At 46.4% G+C, this 19,379-nt stretch overlaps 1 protein-coding gene across 4 annotated transcripts in view; it reads right to left on the reverse strand.

Annotated features, from left to right (window-relative positions):
• Positions 1-331: 331 nt before the first annotated feature.
• Positions 332-19,379, reverse strand: part of PKIG (cAMP-dependent protein kinase inhibitor gamma) — a 102,335-nt gene continuing 83,287 nt past the window's right edge. For 3 of the 4 annotated variants that reach the window (XM_061207816.1, XM_061207815.1, XM_061207817.1), the window contains 2 exons: positions 4,076-4,249; positions 332-1,065 (listed from right to left, as the gene is read on the reverse strand). In XM_061207816.1, coding sequence (XP_061063799.1) covers positions 986-1,065; positions 4,076-4,226 — 231 coding nt within the window. In that variant the 5' untranslated portion in view covers positions 4,227-4,249 and the 3' untranslated portion in view covers positions 332-985. Of the gene's footprint in view, positions 1,066-4,075; positions 4,250-13,340; positions 13,543-19,379 lie in introns of all 4 variants that reach the window. The other variant, XM_061207818.1, reaches the window with a different exon arrangement.

The following is a 19,379-nucleotide window of genomic DNA, read 5'->3' on the forward strand; positions in this document are numbered from 1 at the left end:
GAAGAAACCAGGCTTCTCTTGGAAGGCTTATCTGCTTAAATGCTCCCTGAACTCTTAACCCCCTCCTACTCTAGGTCCTAAGGGGGGAAACCTTCCTTTTGGGTTCCCAAAGCTGTGAACTGGGGTGAGAGAGGGTGAGATGGAAGATGATTCCTCAGATACTGGCCTGAGGAGTGGTGCCGGCCTCCGCGGTACCCCAGCATCTTCTCAGGTACTTCATTCCGTGGAAGGCTGGGGCAGCGATGGGTCCCAGCTAATCATGGCCTTGGGGAAACAAGGCCCAGCCCCTGCTTTTGCTGTTGTTTAAAGGAGAAATAATCATCTAAACCTATCACACAAATCATCAGCATTTATTTCCTGGGTCCTAGGTGTCACTTATCTTGGTAGAAAGGGCAAAGAGTTAATCAGAGAGTTTTGAGCACAAGATCCCTTCCCTAAAAATAGATCTGTGAAGCTCCATGAGGGAACCTCAGAGCTGCATAGATGGTCAAAAAGTTTAACTTACGATGGCTTCCAAAATAAAAGGTAAATTGTCAGCTCCCTCCCTCTCTGCTGAGAAAAGGTTTAAAGTTTCTAAAAAGTTTAAAAGTGCTTCTTAAAAAAGGGGTAAGAAGGTCCTGACACAGAAGGCTGGCTGGGTTGGAGAAGAGGGGGCAGAGCTAGAATGCGGTCCCTGCCCAGGCTGTTCACCCAGGTGGCAGGACCCAGCCCCCGAGTCCCAGCACCTGCTGAATAAATAACATCCTGTGGTTACAGTGTCTTGAAAGTGTACCCCGGGCGAGTGAGGAGGTGGTGGGAGCGTGGAGCCTGGGGGTGTGGGCAGAGGGCCTTCCCAGGGTAGGGGCCACGGGAGCCTCTGGGGCTGCCTTTCAGTCTGGCCTGGCTTGCCTGGAACACATTGCTCAGAGGAAAGGCTGCCGGGCCAGTGCCAGGGCTTTCCGTCCACGGCGCGTCTCTCTTCCAGCCTCCTCGGGCAAGGTCATGTTCAAGATGAGGTGGTCCCATCGCTGCTCTTGGGCTGATTGCTGCCTTCCTTGTCTGGGGTGCCCACCTCCGCCTGTCCTTCTGCAGAGGAGAGAGAAAGGAGCATATACACAAACGTAATGCACAGAAGGAGGTCTAGAGGGGCCCAGCCCCAGCAGTAACAGTGGATAAGCCCTGGGGAGCAGGACAGGAGCTGGATTGGGGGAGGGGGGTGGTAGCTAAAGGGAACTTTAGCCTAGTCTGTAACATTTTAATTTCTACAAAGAAAATGTGCCTGCGCTGTTACTAGTATAATTAAAGTGAAGAAAAGGCCAGGATCACGGATGGATGCTTGTAGCTGGTGAGGGTCAGGATATTTGTGTGGGGTGTCTAGAGTCCCAGCATGTGCTCGGCAAACGGTAGTTCTTGTAAGACAGAGAAGGGCGTCAGAAGATGCCAGCCCAGGGGAGCACCAGGGGTGGCCTGCAGCAGGGGCTGGGGTGGAGCCCGTGGCTGTTTCACTGTGCTGTGTCCCCACCACACCACCCCCATCTCCCTCTCTGGCCTCTGTCTTTGCATCCTTAGGCTAAGCCCTTCACGTGACTAGGGAGAAACTACCCTGCACCCAGATCCTGAGGCTGCAGACTGGCAAATACTTTCCATGCAGTCACACAGCAGCCTGGAGGTGTGATGAGGGTCACGATACGACTTGGATGAGAAAAACAAGGCTCAGAGAGGTGAACCGAGTTGCCTGAGAGCCAAACAGTGGAGGGAGCAGTGTCCCTTCCACTAACTAGAAGGCTGCCGCCTAAAGGAGCGCTCTCTAGGGTTTGTAAAGACCCATCACTGACACCGCCTCATTCTGCCCTGGCAGCTGGCTTCAGAGGTGGGGCTGGTGGTAGTGAGGGGTGCAGGGAGAACTTGGACACCTGCGCCTCAGGTCACCTCCTATCATGGGGCAGGGCCCGTGCACGAGGTACCTGGTGTCCTGGCAGCTGTCCTGGCAGCAAAGGCCGGATCCCAGAGGGTCCTTCTGGCCCACTGGAAGCCTGACAAATTAGACTGCACTTCAGGCAGATTTCCCAGTTTGTGATGCCCTATTTGGTCCGAAGCCTCCCACCCTGGCGAGCAAGAATATTTTCGTTAAATTCCGCAGTAACTACCGCTCTGCCATTTCCTTGCTGTGGGACCTCAGGCAATTTTAATCTCTCCAAGCCTCTGCTTCCCGATCTATGAAGTGAGGATGATGACATCCCTACCCCTCTGTGGTCACCTGGCACATGGGACAGCTCAGCCAGGGGCAAGGCTTCCTCTGTGCAGGCCCCAGCTCTCTTCTGGCCCACAGAGAGGTCCCAAGCATTTTCCTCTCCAACCAGCACCCCTGGGACTCCCGCAGGGCAGTTTCACAGCATGATTCAGAAAGTTTCCCGGTCACATGCTGCCAAGCAGTGCGTTCATGTTCCTTCATGCCCTGCTGGTTGTTTATGTTTCATTATTCGGCCAAGTAAGGAAATGTTTGTGCTCCCCACGTAAGGAAACATCAGAGAAGACAAAGGTTCGTGCACAAAGGGCTTGGGGAGCGTTAACACACATGACTTGGGGAGGCCTGGTGGCCAGGCCTCAGGACAGGCAAAGGCTGTGGCTCCTCCTCCCCTGCCCGGGCTCTGCATCAGTTTCCCGGGAGCTTTAGGCAAATAGATGTTCCAGGGCCCGCAGGATCAGAACCTGTATTCTCTGTACTCCCACTCCCTTGGTGAGTCCGCTGGACTGAGCACGGCTCGCAGACGTGCCAGCGGAAGCTGCTCATTGCAGGGCCTACTGGAAGGCTCCTCGGCCACTCTGGCCTGCACTGCACCAGGAGCACTTCGCTGCCTTGCGGTGAGCACCACTCCTTCCTCAGGTCCCCCTTTCCACTGTCCGTCACCCTGGCAGACAGCTGCCAGGACACCAGGTACCGCAGGGATCTCGAATCGGACGGGGGTGGGAGCCGGCATTAGAGGGCCTGGGTAGGTGGATGAGCGGCTACACTGAGTTGAAGGAGATAGAAAACCGTTCACCAGAGCAGACGCAGATGCCCTGGCAGCAGGCCTGGCGTGGCAGCTGGGCGTGCTGGTCAGTGAACAGCCATTGACCAGGCACCTCTGCCAGGTGCCAAACGCCACCAGGCACCGAGGGCCCAGGATGCGGATCCCAGAGGAGAGGCCCTGTGCTCAGGGGGCTGTGGAGGCGGCCAAGAGAAGAGGCGCCTCCCCTGCCAGAGAGGGGGAGGCGGTTGGAGACGGCTTCTCAGCAGAGCGGTCTGGGCCTCTAAGAAAGAGGAAAAGCCAGCCCAGCAAGGGGAGGGCAGGCAGGACCAGACAGAGGGAGAGTGCGGCAAGGCCCATCAGGGACTTTCAAGAAACAGAAGTCCCTTCCTCAGGCTGCACCAGAGGCGCAGGGGAGAAAGATGGGAGCAGAGGCTGGAGGGGAGCAGGGTCGGACCCGGGGAGGCTCCCACGCCTGGTGAGGAGTTCGGGCCGCAGGACAAGGGAGGGCTGACGGACTGCTGACGGGACGGCACGGGGAGGGAGGGTGGGGTTCCTCGGGCAGCCAGGACTGGTGAGGAATATTCTAGCAGAGGAAACCGTGAGATGAAGGGGGGTGGACGCAGGGGCAGAAGCACGATGGGACAGGGGGTTTAAATGAACCCTGCTGGCAGCTGTCCAGCAGGAGGGTTGGGGCGGGGGTGGATCAGGGAGGCCCGGGCAGAAGCCACTGCGGTGCTGGGAGTGGCCTGAGCCAGGTGGTGGCTGTGGGGACAGAGAGAAGCGGAGGGACTGGGGAGGGACCTTGGAGGAGAACTGACAGGGCTTGTGGGTGGATGGGGAGGCTGAGGGGAAAGGGAAGCACCGGGATGCCTGGCCAGAGGGTCCTCACGGCCTGAGACGCTGGCACCCTCTAGCCTAGGGAGTGGCTGCCCTCTGCCACTGACCATGGGCCTGGGGCCTGATTTAAATCCAGTTTCTTCTCTGAGAAAGAGGGGGCAGGCTAGAACTTAGAGGCCAGTCCCGGAGCCCAGAAGAGGGTCTTCCACCAGGAGTGCTTGAACCCAAGAGTGCCCGTGGGTTCTGACCTGCACCCTCGAGGGCCAGCTCGCCCATGTCGCCAGCCAGCTTCCGTACGCTTACGGCCTCGGAGTCTCCCTGGATGTCAGGGACTGCGTTCCGGCGGCCCGTCCGGTCACAGGAGATGAAGTCCGAGTAGGAGGACTCGACCTCCATCATGCCTGTCGCATCGCTCTTCAGGCCTGTGGGGACAAGGGCAGGAGGGCAGAGGTGAACCCTGGTGCATCCTGCACAGAAGACTCAGCTTGGGGCCCGGCACTGATGTCTTTTGACAAACTGACAGTTATTGCCTTGCTCGCTGACAACAAAACAGAAAGCACAGAAAAGTACAAAGAACAAAGGAAGTCATGCATAATTTTATACCCCAAAAGCCACCACCACCGTTTTAAAGAACATCTTTTGTGTTTTCTCTAAGTAAAGTTCATGATAACTATCTACACATTTATCAACGCCATGTACCAGGCACTGGCTAGGGGCCACAGATGCAGCAACGAACAAGTCAGCCGTGGTCCTTGCCCTCGGGGAGCTTAGAGTCTACTGGGTCATTTAGCGTAATTACCTAATACCTAAGTAATTACCACAGTGCTCCGGACTTCCAGGGAGAAGGCAGGGTACCAGAGTGACTACCAGGGCCTGACCAAGGCTTGGGGGTCAGGAAGTGACATTTCAGCCGAGATCCTAGGAGGAATAGATAGACAAGGAGTCTAGACAAGGAGTGAGGGGAAGAGCACGTATGAAGGCTCTGTGGAGCAAAGGCATGGTGGGATGGAAGAAACGTAAGAGCCATGGGCTGGGGAACTGTGGGAGAGGGGCCAAGACACCGAGGATGCTGCTGAGCTGGGCAGGAGCCCGATCACATCTTCAATTTGGTCCCTGAGGGGTTGAGGCTCATGAATGTTCAGATTACCATTTTCAAAGATGACTCTGGCACCTAAGGTGAGCAGACCTGAATGGGGGCCAGCTAGGGGGCTCCTGCAAAAATTCAGGTGTGAGAAGATGGTGGGTGAAGCAGGGATGGAAGAAGGTATTGCATGCAAATAGAAATCAAAAGAAAGTGGGAGTAGCAGCACTCATATGAGACGAAATAGACTTTAAAATAAAGGCTGTTATAAGAGACAAAGAAGGAAGGACACTACATAATGATCAAGGGGTCAGTCCAAGAAGAAGACATAACAATTGTAAAGATATATGCACCCAACATAGGAGCACCTCAATATATAAGGCAAATACTAACAATCATAAAGGGAGAAATCAACAGTAACACGATAGTGGGGGACTTTAACACCCCACTTTCATCAATGGACAGATCATCCAGACAGAAAATCAATAAAGAAACACAGGCCTTAAATGACACATTAGACCAGATGGACTTAATTCATATTTATAGAGCATTCCATCCAAAAGCAGCAGAATATACATTCTTCTCAAGTGCACATGGAACATTCTCCAGAACTGACCACATGCTGGGCCACAAAGTGAGCCTCGGTAAATTTAAGAAAAGTGAAATCATATCAAGCATCTTTTCCGACCACAATGCTATGAGATTAGAAATAAACTACAAGAAAAAAACTGTAAAAAACACAAACACATGGAGGCTACACAGTATGCTACTAAACAACCAATGGATCACTGAAGAAATCAAACAGGAAATCAAAAAATACCTAGAGAAAAATGAAAACAAAAGCACAACGATCCAAAACCTATGGGATGCAGCAAAAGCAGTTCTAAGAGGGAAGTTTATAGCAATACAATCCTACTTCAAGAAACAGGAAAAATCTCAAATAAACAACCTAACCTTACACCTAAAGCAACTAGAAAAAGAAGAACAAATAAAACCTAAAGTTAGTACAAGGAAAGAAATCATAAAGATCAGAGCAGAAATAAATGAAACTGAGACGAAGAAAACAATATGAAACTAAAAGCTGGTCCTTTGAAAAGATAAACAAAATTGATAAACCTTTAGCCAGACTCATCAAGAAGAAAAGGGAGAGGACTCAAATCAATAAAATTAGAAATGAAAAAGGAGAAGTTACAACCGACACCACAGAAATACAAAGGATCATAAGAGACTACTAACAGGGACTTCCCTGGTGGTCCAGGGAGTAAGACTCCGTGTTCCCAACGCAGGGGGCCCGGGTTCTATCCCTGGTCAGGGAACTAGATCCCACATGCATGTCGCAACAAAGAAGCCCACATGCCGCAACTAAACGTGCCACAACGAAGATCCCATGTGCTGCAACTAAGACCCAGTTCAGCCTAAAAAAAAAAGAAAAGGACTACTACAATCAACTGTATGCCAATAAAACAGACAACCTGGAAAAATGTACAAATTCTTAGAAAGATACAATCTCCCAAGACTGAACCAGGAAGAAATAGAAAATATGAACAGACCCATCACAAGCACTGAAATTGAAACTGTGATTAAAGAACTCCCAACAAACAAAAGTCCAGGACCCAATGGCTTCACAGATGAATTCTATCAAACATTTAGAGAAGAGCTAACACCTGTCCTTCTGAAACTGTTCCACAAAACTGCAGAGGAAGGAAAACTCCCAAACTCATTCTGTGAGGCCACTATCACCCTGATACCAAAACCAGACAAAGATACCACAAAAAAAAAGAAAATTACAGGCCAATACCATCGATGAACATAGACATAAAAATCCTCAACAGGGACTTCCCTGGTGGCCCAGTGGTTAAGAATCCGCCTGCCAACGCAGGGGACATGGGTTCGAGCCCTGGTCCGGGGAGATCCCACGTGCTGCGGAGCAACTAAGCCCATGTGCCACAACTACTGAGCCTGCACTCTGGAGCCCACGAGCCACAAATACTGAAGCCCACGAGCCTACAGCCGGTGCGCTGCAACAAAGAGAAGCCACTGCTTGCCGCAACTAGAGTAAAGCTCACACGCAGCAACGAAGACCCAATGCAGCCAAAAAAACAAAAACAAAAACAAAAAAAACACCTCAACAAAATACTAGCAATCTGAATCCAACAATACATTAAAAGGATCATACACCATGATCAAGTGGGATTTATCCCAGGGATGCAAGGATTTTTTTTTTTTAATTAATTAATTAATTTATTTATTTATGGCTGTGTTGGGTCTTCGTTTCTGTGCGAGGGCTTCCTCCAGTTGCGGCAAGCGGGGGCCACTCTTCATCGCAGTGCGCGGGCCTCTCACCATTGCGGCCTCTCTTGTTGCGGAGCACAGGCTCCAGATGCGCAGGCTCAGTAGTTGTGGCTCACGGGCCCAGTTGCTCTGTGGCATGTGGGATCTTCCCAGACCAGGGCTCGAACCCGTGTCCCCTGCATTGGCAGGCAGACTCTCAACCACTGCGCCACCAGGGAAGCCCCGCAAGGATTTTTCAATATCAGCAAATCGATCAATGTGATACACCACATCAGCAAACTGAAGAATAAAAACCATATGATCATCTCAATAGATGCAGAAAAAGCTTTTAACAAAATTCAACACCCATTTATGATAAAAACTCTCCAGAAAGTGGGCTTAGAGGGAACATACCTCAACATAATAAAGCCATATACGACAAACCTACAGCTAACATCATACTCAACAATGAAAAGCCAAAAGCATTTCCTCTAAGACCAGGAACAAGACAAGGATGTCCACTCTTGCCACTTTTATTCAACATAGTTTTGGAAGTCCAAGCTACAGCAATCAGAGAAGAAAAAGAAATAAAAGGAATCCAAATTGGAAAAGAGAAGGTAAAACTGTCACTGTTTGCAGATGACATGATACTATACATAGAAAATCCTAAAGACACTACCAGAAAACTACTAGAGCTCATCAAAGAATTTGGTAAAGTTGCAGGTTACAAAATTAATACACAGAAATCTGTTGCATTTCTATACACTAACAATGAAAGATCAGGAAGAGAAATTCAAGAAATAATCCCATTTACCACTGCATCAAAAAGAATAAAATACCTAGGTATAAGACCTGTACTCCAAAAACTATAAGATGCTGATGAAAGAAATCAAAGACAACACAAACAGATGGAAAGAAATACTGTGTTCTTGGATTGGAAGAATCAATACTATCAAAATGACTATACTACCCAAGGCAATCTACAGATTCAATGAAATCCCTATCAAATTACCAATGGCATTTTCCACAGAACTAGAACAAAAAATCTTAAAATGTGTATGGAGACACAAAAGACCCCGAATAGCCAAGGCAATCGTGAGAAAGAAAAATCAGGCTCCCTGACTTCGGACTATACTACAAAGCTACAGGCATAAAAACAGTATGGTACTGGCACAGAAATAGAAATACAGATCAATGGAACAGGACAGAAAGCTCAGAAATAAACCCACGCACCTGTGGTCAATTAATCTACAACAAAGGAGGCAAGACTATACAATGGAGGAAAGACAATCTCTTCAATAAATGGTGCTGGGAAAACTGGACAGCTACATGTAAACACATGAAATTAGAACATTCTATAACATTGTACACAAAAATAAACTCAAAATGGATTAAAGACCTAAATTTGAGACCAGATGCTGTAAAACTCTTAGAGGAAAACATAGGCAGAACATTCTCTGACATAAATCACAGCAATATCCTTTTTGATCCATCTCCCAGAGTAATGGAAATAAAAACAAAAATAAATGGGACCTAATTAAACTCAAAAGCTTTTGCACAGCAAAGGAAACCATAAACAAAATGAAAAGACAACCCACAGAATGGAAGAAAATATTTGCAAATGATGTCACCGACAAGGGACTAGTTTCCAAAATTTACAAACAGCTCATGTGGCTTAATATCATCAAAACAAACAACCCCATCAAAAAATGGGCAGAAGATCTAAGTAGACATTTCTCCAAAGAAGACATACAGATGAAGAGGCACATGAAAAGATGTTCAACATCGCTAATTACTAGAGAAATGCAAATCAAAACTATAATGAGATATCACCTCACACCAGTGAGAACGGCTATCATCAAAAAATCCACCAACAACAAATGCTGGAGAGGGTGTGGAGAGAAGGGAACCCTCCTACACTGCTGGTGGGAATGTAAATTAGTGCAGCCACTATGGAAAACAGTATGGAGGTTCCTTAAGAAACTAAAACTTGATCTACCATATGATCCTGCAATCCCACTCCTGGGCATATACCCGGAGAAAGACATGGTCCGAAAGGATACATGCACCCCAGTATTTACTGCAGCACTGTTGACAATAGCCAAGACATGGAAGCAACCTAAATGCTCATCGACAGAAGAATGGATAAAGAAGATATGGTACATATATACAATGGAATATTATTCAGCCTTTAAAAAGAATGAAATAATGCCATTTGCAGCAACATGGATGGACCTAGAGATTGTCATACTGAGTGAAGTAAGTCAGACAGAGAAAGAGAAATATATGGTATCACTTACACGTGAATCAAAAAAGATACAAATGAACTTATTTACAAAACAGAAACAGACTCACAGATTTAGAGAATGAACTTATGGTTACCAGGGGGGAAGGGTGGGGAAGAGGGATAGTTAGGGTGTTTGAGATTGACGTGCACACACTGCTACATTTAAAATGGATAGGACTTCCCTGGTGGCACAGTGGTTAAGAATCACCTGCCAATGCAGGGGACCCAGGTTCGAGCCCTGGTCCGGGAAGATCCCACATGCCGTGGAGCAACTAAGCCCGTGCGCCACAACTACTGAGCCTGTGTTCTAGAGCCCGCGAGCCACAACTACTGAGCCCGCGTGCCTAGAGCCCATGCTCCACAACGAGAAGCCACCGTAATAAGAAGGCCGCACACCGCAACGAAGAGTAGCCCTGGCTTGCTGCAACTAGAGAAAGCCCGCGCGCAGCAACGAAGACCCAATGCAGCCAAAAAATAAATAAATAAATAAATAAATAAAACCTTACTTAAAAAAAAAAAAAAAAGAATTGTGCTGAAAATGGATAACCAACAAGGACCTACTGTACAGCACAGGGAACTCTGCTCAATATTCTCTAACAACCTAACTGGGAAAAGAATTTGAAAAAAAACAGATACATGTATATGTATAACTGAATCACTTTGTTGTACACCTAAAACTAACACAACATTGTTAATCAACTATACTCCAATATAAAATAAAAAGTTTAAAAAAAAACCAAAGATGGTGGGTGAAGGAAGGAGGTGGTGATGGACAGACACATTCTAGATGTAATCTGGAGGATGAATCACCAGGACTTGGTGTTTGGCTGATGGGGAAGTGAGCTTCCTGACATGAATAAGTAGGTGGATGGAGGATGGTTCATGAGATGGGGGATGGGTTGGGAGGAAAGACAGGAAATTAGGAGTTACTGCTACAGAGATGGTGGTTAATAGCCCTGCTGGTTGATTTTACAGCTGAGCGAGAAAAGAAGAGAACCACATATATAAAGAAGAGCCATATACATGTAAAAAAGGATTTGTGAGATCATACTATAGTACACTGTATTTTATAGCTTACTGTTTGAAACTCCCTAAAACATGTCATGAAGGTTCCCTCTAGATGATTTTTGTATATGCACCATGATATATTTGATGAGTCCCCTAAAAATGAACATGGAGGCACTTTCCCATTTTCCATCACTATGGATAGCACTAGGTCTTTATGTAAATATTTGTGCCTATGTCTAATTATTTCCTTAGAGTAATTCCTAGAAGTAGAATTGCTAAGCTAAAGGGAAGGGTGAAATAATATTTAAGACACATATTTTGATACATTTCCAAGTTGCTTTCCTGAATGACATAATGGTATTTATAATAATAGAAAAAGATGAGGAAATAAAACATAAATTCAGTTCTGTTCCTATTTATATTCCCACCAGCAGCCTGTAAGATTGCCCGTTTATCTGCACCCTTGTCAACAATGGGTATTGCTATTATATATTTTTTTTAAAAGGCTAATCTGCTAGGGGAATACGAGTATCTCTCTTTGAGCACCTATGATTTCCTGAAGGCAATCAAATCACACAAGTCAGGCTGTGGACTCTGGCCACTTGGCACACCCTGAGTTAGTGAGGGACGGGGGGGTCTAAGCCACTGGCCTGACCAGGAGCTCACGGTCCTCTAGGTGAGATGGGCCCAGCCAATTCCAGTTTTAGACACACGTAGGCAAATGCCAATGCTCTTTATAGTATGAGGATGTTTACTGCACATCCTAGGTCAGTGCTAGGGAAGCTCCCAAACGTCCCTCAAAAGGCTAGGCATTAAACGAATTATAAAGTATTCACAAAAAAATACCCTGCACCAGATGGACCTGTACTGATGGCAAAGTGTCTGAGATAAACTGTTAATTTCAAAATGCAGGTTGCAAAACAACACCTTAAAGAAAACCCAGTTTCAACTCATACAACTCAACAACAGAAAAACAAACAACCCAATCGAAAAACGGGCAGAAGACCTAAATAGACATTTCTACAAAGAAGACATACAGATGGCCAATAGGCACATGAAAAGATGCTCAACGTTGCTAATTATTAGAGAAATGGAAATCAAAACTAAAATGAGGTACCACCTCACACCGGTCAGAATGGCCATCATTAAAAAGTCAACAAATAACAAATGCTGGAGAGGGTGTGGATAAAAGGGAACCCACTTACGCTGTTGGTGGGAACTTAAGTTGGTACAGCCACTACGGAAAACAGTATGGAGGTTCCTCAGAAAACTAATATGATCCATATGATACAGCAATCCCTCTCCTGTGCATATATCCAGACAAAACTATAATTCAAAAAGATGCATGCACCCTTATGTTCATAGCAACACTATTCACAATAGCCAAGACATGGAAACAACCTAAATGTCCACTGACAGATGAATGGATAAAGAAGATGTGATACATTTATACAATGGAATACTCCTCATCCATAAAAAAGAATGAAATAATGCCATTTGCAGCAACATGGATGCAAGTAGAGATTATCATACTAAGTGAAATAAGTCAGAAGGACAAATACGATATGATATCACTTATATGCAGAATCTAAAATATGACACAAATGAACCTATCTATGAAACAGAAGCATAGAGAACAGACTGGTGGTTGCCAAGGGGGAGGGGATTGGGGGAGGGATGGAGTGGGAGGCTGGGGTGAGCACATGTAAACTATTATGTACAGAATGGATAAACAACAAGGTCCTACTGTATAGCACAGAGAACTATATTCATTATCCTATGATAAACCATAATGGAAAAGAATATGAAAAAAGAATGTATATATGTATAACTGAATCACTTTGCTGTACAGCAGAAATTAACACAACATTGTAAGTCTATACTTCAATTTAAAAAAAAAAAGAGAAAGAAAGAAAACCCAGTTTCTATGGGGAAAGATAGCAGATACAAGAAAAAAAACCTTGCCAAGTGTGGTACTTTGTGTCTAAGGGAAACTTTCACTTCTAAGACTAAATTTTTATAATGGTAGGAGTTTTTATAAGCCCAAGTTATTGTTCAACGCTTTCAGAAAGTAACTGACGTTGGCAGGAAGCAGCTGGAAAGCAGCCAGGGTGGGGCTCAGTAACTAGTGTGTGTGTGTGTGTGTGTGTGTGTGTGTGTGTGTGTCTGTGCGTGTGAGCGCTGTGTGAAAAGAGGGGCTGGCCGCTATGGAGGGCTAGACCACATCTCCCCACAACACCCAGCTCAGAAGAGACACCTAAAGAATAAATTAGGGGCACTCAAAGATCAGACAGGGGAGACAGGGAGGCGTCCTGTAGTAGACAGAGAAAAGAACAAGAGACGTGACCTTGTGCTATGAACCTGGCTCTGCCACCAGACCTTGAGCAAGACTGCCCCTCTCTGGGCCTCCATTACCAGATCTGTAAAACAGAATAAAGGCGGGCCCAGAATTCTGTTTAAGGCAGCACCCCCCCCGGCTCCAGCAGGGGGCGCACCGAGCCTATTTTTCTAAGCAGCCTTGAAAGAAGTTGCCTTAGTTGTGTTTCCAGCTCTTTCTCAGCAAAAAAAACTCTGAACTCTCTGAAGTCCCAGAGGTGGCTCTTCTGTAGGTCACAGAAGTTTCACTTCTACACTCTCCCTCTGGGGAAACTGCTCAAAGCTTGAGAACAGGGCAGTGGCCTGTTGCAATAACAGCAGTAACACAGAATAAAAATTATGATGACGGTTCTAACAATAATCGTAAAGGTAACACTTATCAAGTCATCATGTTTTCCATACCTCGCTTACTAAATTGCCACAACAGCCTCTGAGGTCTGCGAGGTGAGTTTATAACCACGACTTGGGAAGGTCTCAGGCGGACCCATACCTGCCGGTGGGAAGGAGACACTGGGCAGGCCACGCCAGCTCCCGAGCCCCTTCTCCTCAGTCCTTTTCCTCCAGCTAGACCGTTGGCTCCATGAGAACTGGTACTCCTGTCTGGATTTTCACCAGGCCAGACTGAAAGGCCTAATCCTGGCAGCTGAACCATATGCTTCTGGCTGCTCCATCCTCAGATTCTCAACCAGGGCCTGGCAAAGAGCAGGTACTAAATAATTACTCGCCAAATTAAATCTGAATCTCTCTGTCTACCTGTCTATCTTCCCTCCATCCCTCTTTCCCTATCTGTGGAAACCATAAAGTGACTCATTCCTTTGGCCAGTGGGAAAGGCCTCTGTCCACTGTAGATGGCTGTGCTGATGTTCTGGTCCAGGATCTCTAGCATCTGACACTGTGGGATGGATGGAGTTACAGGCTCCATCTAAAAGGCCAGCTTCCTGCTGGAACTGACACCCTGGGGCTTTGGCTCCTGCCCTTGCCTGGCTGACCTTACAGGCTGCCCAGGGTAGGAAGCTGACTTTCCTGGCTCGGAGAAGGAAGCGTACCAAGTTCAAAAGCCAATGCTGCAAAACACCAACTGTGGCCAGTGTGCTCCGGCTGCCATCCCCATCCCCCCAGGGAAGACCAATTCCAAAGACAGGTCTGGGGGTGGGGTGTGTCTGGGGAGCTCTCTGACCCACAGCACAAGGACACGATTTCGTTTTTCTTCAACATTTGTATTCTTCCCTCACTCTCTGCTCTTAAAGTCAACAGCAAATGGGGAAATATAAGAAAGAATCCTCAGAGTTGGAAGCTGCATCAGAAAACGGTCATTCTCAGACTCTGTTAAGGAGGGTATAAACGCCAGGACCTCTCTGAGGAGTGACTTAACATGATACATCAAGAAACCTCACCTTTTTTCATATCCTTGAGCCACTAAGTCAGCTTATAATACTTTTTTCTAAGAACGTAATCCATGTTGTGCATGAGGATAAATGTTCAAAGATGTTCATCACAGTATTGCTTGTAATAGTCAAAAACTAAAGACACCAAAATGAGCTCCTAAATGGGCATGTCACATGTCCTAAATGGACAATAGAGAAATATATACATATTTAACTAATTTGTATCCAAATGAAATACCATTCGGGTATTAAAATGTTTGTGAAGTTTTTAAGAGACGGGGGGAAATAGATTGTTCACACAGATTGTTCACGTAGATTGTTAAATGAAGAATCTCAATGATATGATCACATATCAATATTATTTAATTAAATTATGAATGATTTTTAAATTTTCTGTATTTTTTTTTCAGTGAAAGCATTCACTTTATTTTTAAATCATTTCATTTTTGAGTATGTGTGTGCATGGTATGAAACTCAAAAAGTATGAAAGGAGGGACTTCCCTCGTGGCACAGTGGTTAAGAATCCGCCTGCCAATGCAGGGGACATGGGTTGGAGCCCTGGTCCGGGAAGATCCCACATGCCGCAGAGCAGCTAAGCCCGCGCGCCACAACTACTGAGCCTGCGCTCTAGAGCCCGCGAGCCACAATGACTGAGCCCGCACGCCACAACTAAGCCCGCGCGCCTAGAGCCTGTGCTCCGCAACGAGAAGCCACCGCAATGAGAAGACTGCGCACCGCAACGAAGAGTAGCCCCCGCTCACCACAACTAGAGAAAGCCCGCACGCAGCAACAAAGACCCAACGCAGCCAAAAAAAAAAAAGTATGAAAGGAAAAAGAGTAAGAGCTCAGTGGCCTCCTTGGACTCAGACACCTTCCCCCCACCAGGCAAGCACTTTCTTGTGTCCTCCCAAGATAATCCAGGCAACAAACATATTCCCACCTGCCCTCCCTTCCTTCCTCCTTCTTTTATTTAAAACAAAAAGTTGTTTTCCATCTCGCTTTTTTTCATTCAAAAATACTTCCTGGAAACAATTCCAGATCATCCTGAAGCCACTGCAGCACTGATTATATAAAAACTCTAGAAACAAACCCAAAGTCCTTATACTACAAGATAACTTTTTTTTTTTTAATTGGTTGCATGGTGTCTGCTGTCTCACTGCTGTAGACCAATTTAATGATTTCTTGAGGGATAAACTTTGGGGTTGTTTCCCAAAAAGTAGAATTGCCACATTAAAGGATACGTAAATTTAAAAAATTGACTAGAGCCAAATTTTCCTCCACAGCGGTTAATTCCCATTGGACGTATGTGAGGAGCACTTGGCGGCACCACGTTCTCATCAACAGTCTTTTCCCCCCAACCCGAAAGGTGAGAAGAGTCCCCCACTGTTTCAGCTTGTACTGCTCCTGTGTGTGCAACTGAGCATCTTTCCATGTGTATTTCCTTTTCTGTGCATTGTTTATCCAAATCCTTTTGCCTATTTTTCTATTAGATTGTAGCCCTTTTTCTTACTGATTTGTAGGAGTTATTTATATATCAGTATTAAGACAATTAGTCTTTTGCCTTAAGAGGTGTTACAAGTATTTTTTACTTGTTATTTATTCTCTGACTTTATTTCTGACATTTCTCCCCATGCACATTTTTTCTGTTCATGTAGTCAAACTGATCCATATTTTACTTTTTGGTTTCCTAGTTCTGGATCATACTTGGAAATGTCTTCCCCATTCTGAGATTAGTAAAGAATCCTCCCTTGCTTATTTCTTGTACTTTCATGGCTTTATTTTTCATATGTAAAACTTTGATTGATCTGAAATTTATTTGCTATGAGGCATGAGTTAGAGATCGACCTTAATTAATTTTTTCCACTTATCTCAAAACCATTTGTGGAATCATCAAACTGAAGGGGCTCCCCGAGCTCATGGAGACAAGCCTCTCATTAATAGCTTGGGAAAGTGAGGTTCAGAAAGGGAGAGGGACTTGCCCAAAGTTATTGATCCAGGAGTCCGACCTCCTGGTCCAGAGCTCTTCCTCCCACACCTTACTGCAACCCCAGGAGTCCCCAGCAACAGGACAAATCTCTCAGGGGGTGTGCGGTTGGAAGGAGGCAGCTAGTGCTGGCGTGCAGCCCGGCATCCCTGTTTACTAGCTTGGAGACCTTGGACAACTGCCTTCATTTTTCTGGATCCCAGTTTCCTCCTCAGCAACGTGGGGCTCACAATAACACCTCCTGCTCAGGGGGCTCTTGTAAAGGCAATGGGACAATGTGCTCGGAAAGAGTCTGACAAGATGTGTGGAAGGGAAGAGGCGCGCGATTAATAAGTCATTACTATGGTCCATTCTCACTGGATGACTTATCAGTAAAACTGTCCTACTGACACTTTCTGTCAACTTCTTTGGTTTTACTCTGTTTAGTGGTGCATAGAAGGCCAAAACTTACACTTCTTTCTTTTGTGCTTTATGGTGCTGAGTGAATATAAGTTCCACAAAAGTGGCGCCCTGGCTGACATGTGTACTGTTATATCCGAAAGGTCTAGCACAGAGTAGAAGCCCAATGAATATTTAATGAATGACTAAATAATAGAAGATGGTCTAGATTCCAGGGGAGAGCAAAGGCTGTGCAGCCCTGCATTATAACAGTGGCCAAAAGGTCTGGCTCAATCTCCGTGCAGCAGGGTGAGTCCACAGCTTCCTTTTCCCCATCTGAATAATAAGGTTGAGATATGATCTCTAAATCTCTTCCAGTCCTGACATTTCTTTCATTCATTCATTCATTCGCTCACTGTTTACTGAGCACTTTTTATATGCCAGGCACTATGCCAGGTATGGGGTATACATTGGAGACTAAAAAGACATTTACAATGTGATAACAGAAAAAGGCACTGGAAATCAAAACTACAATGAGGTATCACCTCACACCAGTCAGCATGGCCATCATCAAAAAGCCCCCAAATAATAAATGCTGGAGAGGGTGTGGAGAAAAGGAAACCCTCTTACACTGTTGCTAGGAATGTAAGTTGGTGCAGCCACTGTGGAAAACAGTATGGAGGTTCCTCAGAAAACTAAAAACAGAACTACCATATGATCCAGCAATCCCACTCCTGGGCATATATCCAGATAAAACTATAATTCAAAAAGATATATGCACCCTTATGTTCATAGCAGCACTATTCACAATAGCCAAGACATGGAAACAACCTAAATGTCCACTGACAGATGAATGGATAAAGAAGATGTGGTACATATATACAATGGAATACTACTCATCCATGAAAAAGAATGAAATAATGCCACTGGCAGCAACATGGATGAACCCAGAGATTATCATACTAAGAGAAGTCAGAGAAAAATACCATACGATATCACTTATATGTGGAATCTAAAATAATGATACAAATGAACTTACTTACGAAACAGAAATAGACGCACAGACATAGAAAACAAACTTATGGTTTCCAAAGGGAAAAGGGGGGGAGGGATAAATTTGGAATTTGGGATTAATAGGTACACACTACTATACATAAAATAGATAACCAACTAGGACCTACTGTATAGCACAGAGAACTATATTCAGTACCCTGTAATATACTATAATGGAAAAGAATCTGAAAAAGAATATATATATATGTGACTGAATCACTTTGCTGTACACCTGCAATACTGTAATTCAACTATACTTCAATTAAAAAAGAAAAGAGAGAGAGAGAGAGGCACTGAACAGGTAAACGAATCTATCATCGTGGATTGTGATGAGTGCTGTGGAAGAAGAGAACAGGTTTCTCTGTGTGTGGACGGTTCAGTTAAGGTTGCATGGTCAGGGAAGGCCTCCTTAAGGATGTGACCTAGGGCTGAGATCTACAGAAAAGCTGGATAGAGGGTGACCCAGGCAGAGTCAACAGCCCATCTGGGTCTAAGTGATCTACCACCTCCTGTCTCAGTCTGGGCCCTATGCGATGCTCAAGAGTGACGCTCTTTTGCCCTTCCTCATCTTCGGGAGGTCTGGGGGCCTTCCCAGGGTGAGGTATTTGACCCTGAATGCCTGGGAGGAAAAAGAAGAGCCCTTATGTTCAGCTTCCCAGACCCTCAGTGGCCCAGGATCAGAGGCTGCGCTCTCACAGGTGCCTGCCCTGGGCGCTGTCGGGTTTCCCCACGGGACTCGGTCTTCTCCCTTCTGTTTTTATTCTCCCCCCAGCTCTGTAAACTGAAGAGGCCCCAACCTCTGCCAAGAGCTACATGGTCTGTTCCAAGTCTGCAGCTATTAGTCCTCATCGCTCAGGCAGATTCCATGACAGCACCAAATTGTTTTCCAAATATACCAGAAAGGTCATTTCCTGTTTGTTTTTTTTTTTTCTTTTTAAAAAATTAAATATTTGCAGAGACCATACAAATAAGAAAGCAGACCATTTTGCAATGGACACAGAGCACAGAGTGGGACTTGGTGCCCTGGGACAGGCCTCCCGAGGGGTGGGGAAAATGCTTTCTAAGGCTTCTCCGAGGGAAGAAAGGGCCGTGGAAACCTGATGGAAATACCAGGGCCTCCTGAACTGGCATTCCTCAAACTCAGAGGGAAGCGGCTTTTCTCTGTGATGGGCAGCCACACCCACAGAGGCACTGAGGCAGGTAAAGAAGTCAGGGCCCCGGACTGAGCACATTCCCAGAAGCTGGGAAAGGGCAGGGCAGCTGGTCCTGGCTACGTGCGGCCTGCTAGGGACCGGCCCAAGCTCTATCTAGTCCCTTAGAGACACCCCCAGAGCAAAGTCGCCAGAGAGGAACCCGTCTCCTGCCAGGGCAGGACCTGATGCCTGAGAGAGGCCCCCCAGTGAGGCTTCCTTCGGAGGCAGTGGGGCAGGGTCTTGGCCTCTGCACCCACGGGGCCAGAGACATGCAGCCCCGGGGGCAGGTGGCGGGGAGTCCTGTTTTGGGAGGCTGCCAGGTGGGAGGAAAGGGCAGGGTCCCCATGGACGCCCTTCTTCTCAGACCACTCTCCTCCAGGGCCTGCAGGCCCCACCCCCGCTGCACCTCCTCCGGCCTGTCGGGCCACTTCCTAACCTCTGTCAGGGACCCTGGTGACGCCTCCCTCACCCCCCCACCGGGACCAGGCCTGCTGTCCTCTTCTCTATCTGCCCCCTGGGGGTTCTCACCCTTTGCC

Source organism: Eubalaena glacialis, chromosome 13, assembly GCF_028564815.1.
Source record: "Eubalaena glacialis isolate mEubGla1 chromosome 13, mEubGla1.1.hap2.+ XY, whole genome shotgun sequence".
Taxonomy (NCBI): domain Eukaryota; kingdom Metazoa; phylum Chordata; class Mammalia; order Artiodactyla; family Balaenidae; genus Eubalaena; species Eubalaena glacialis.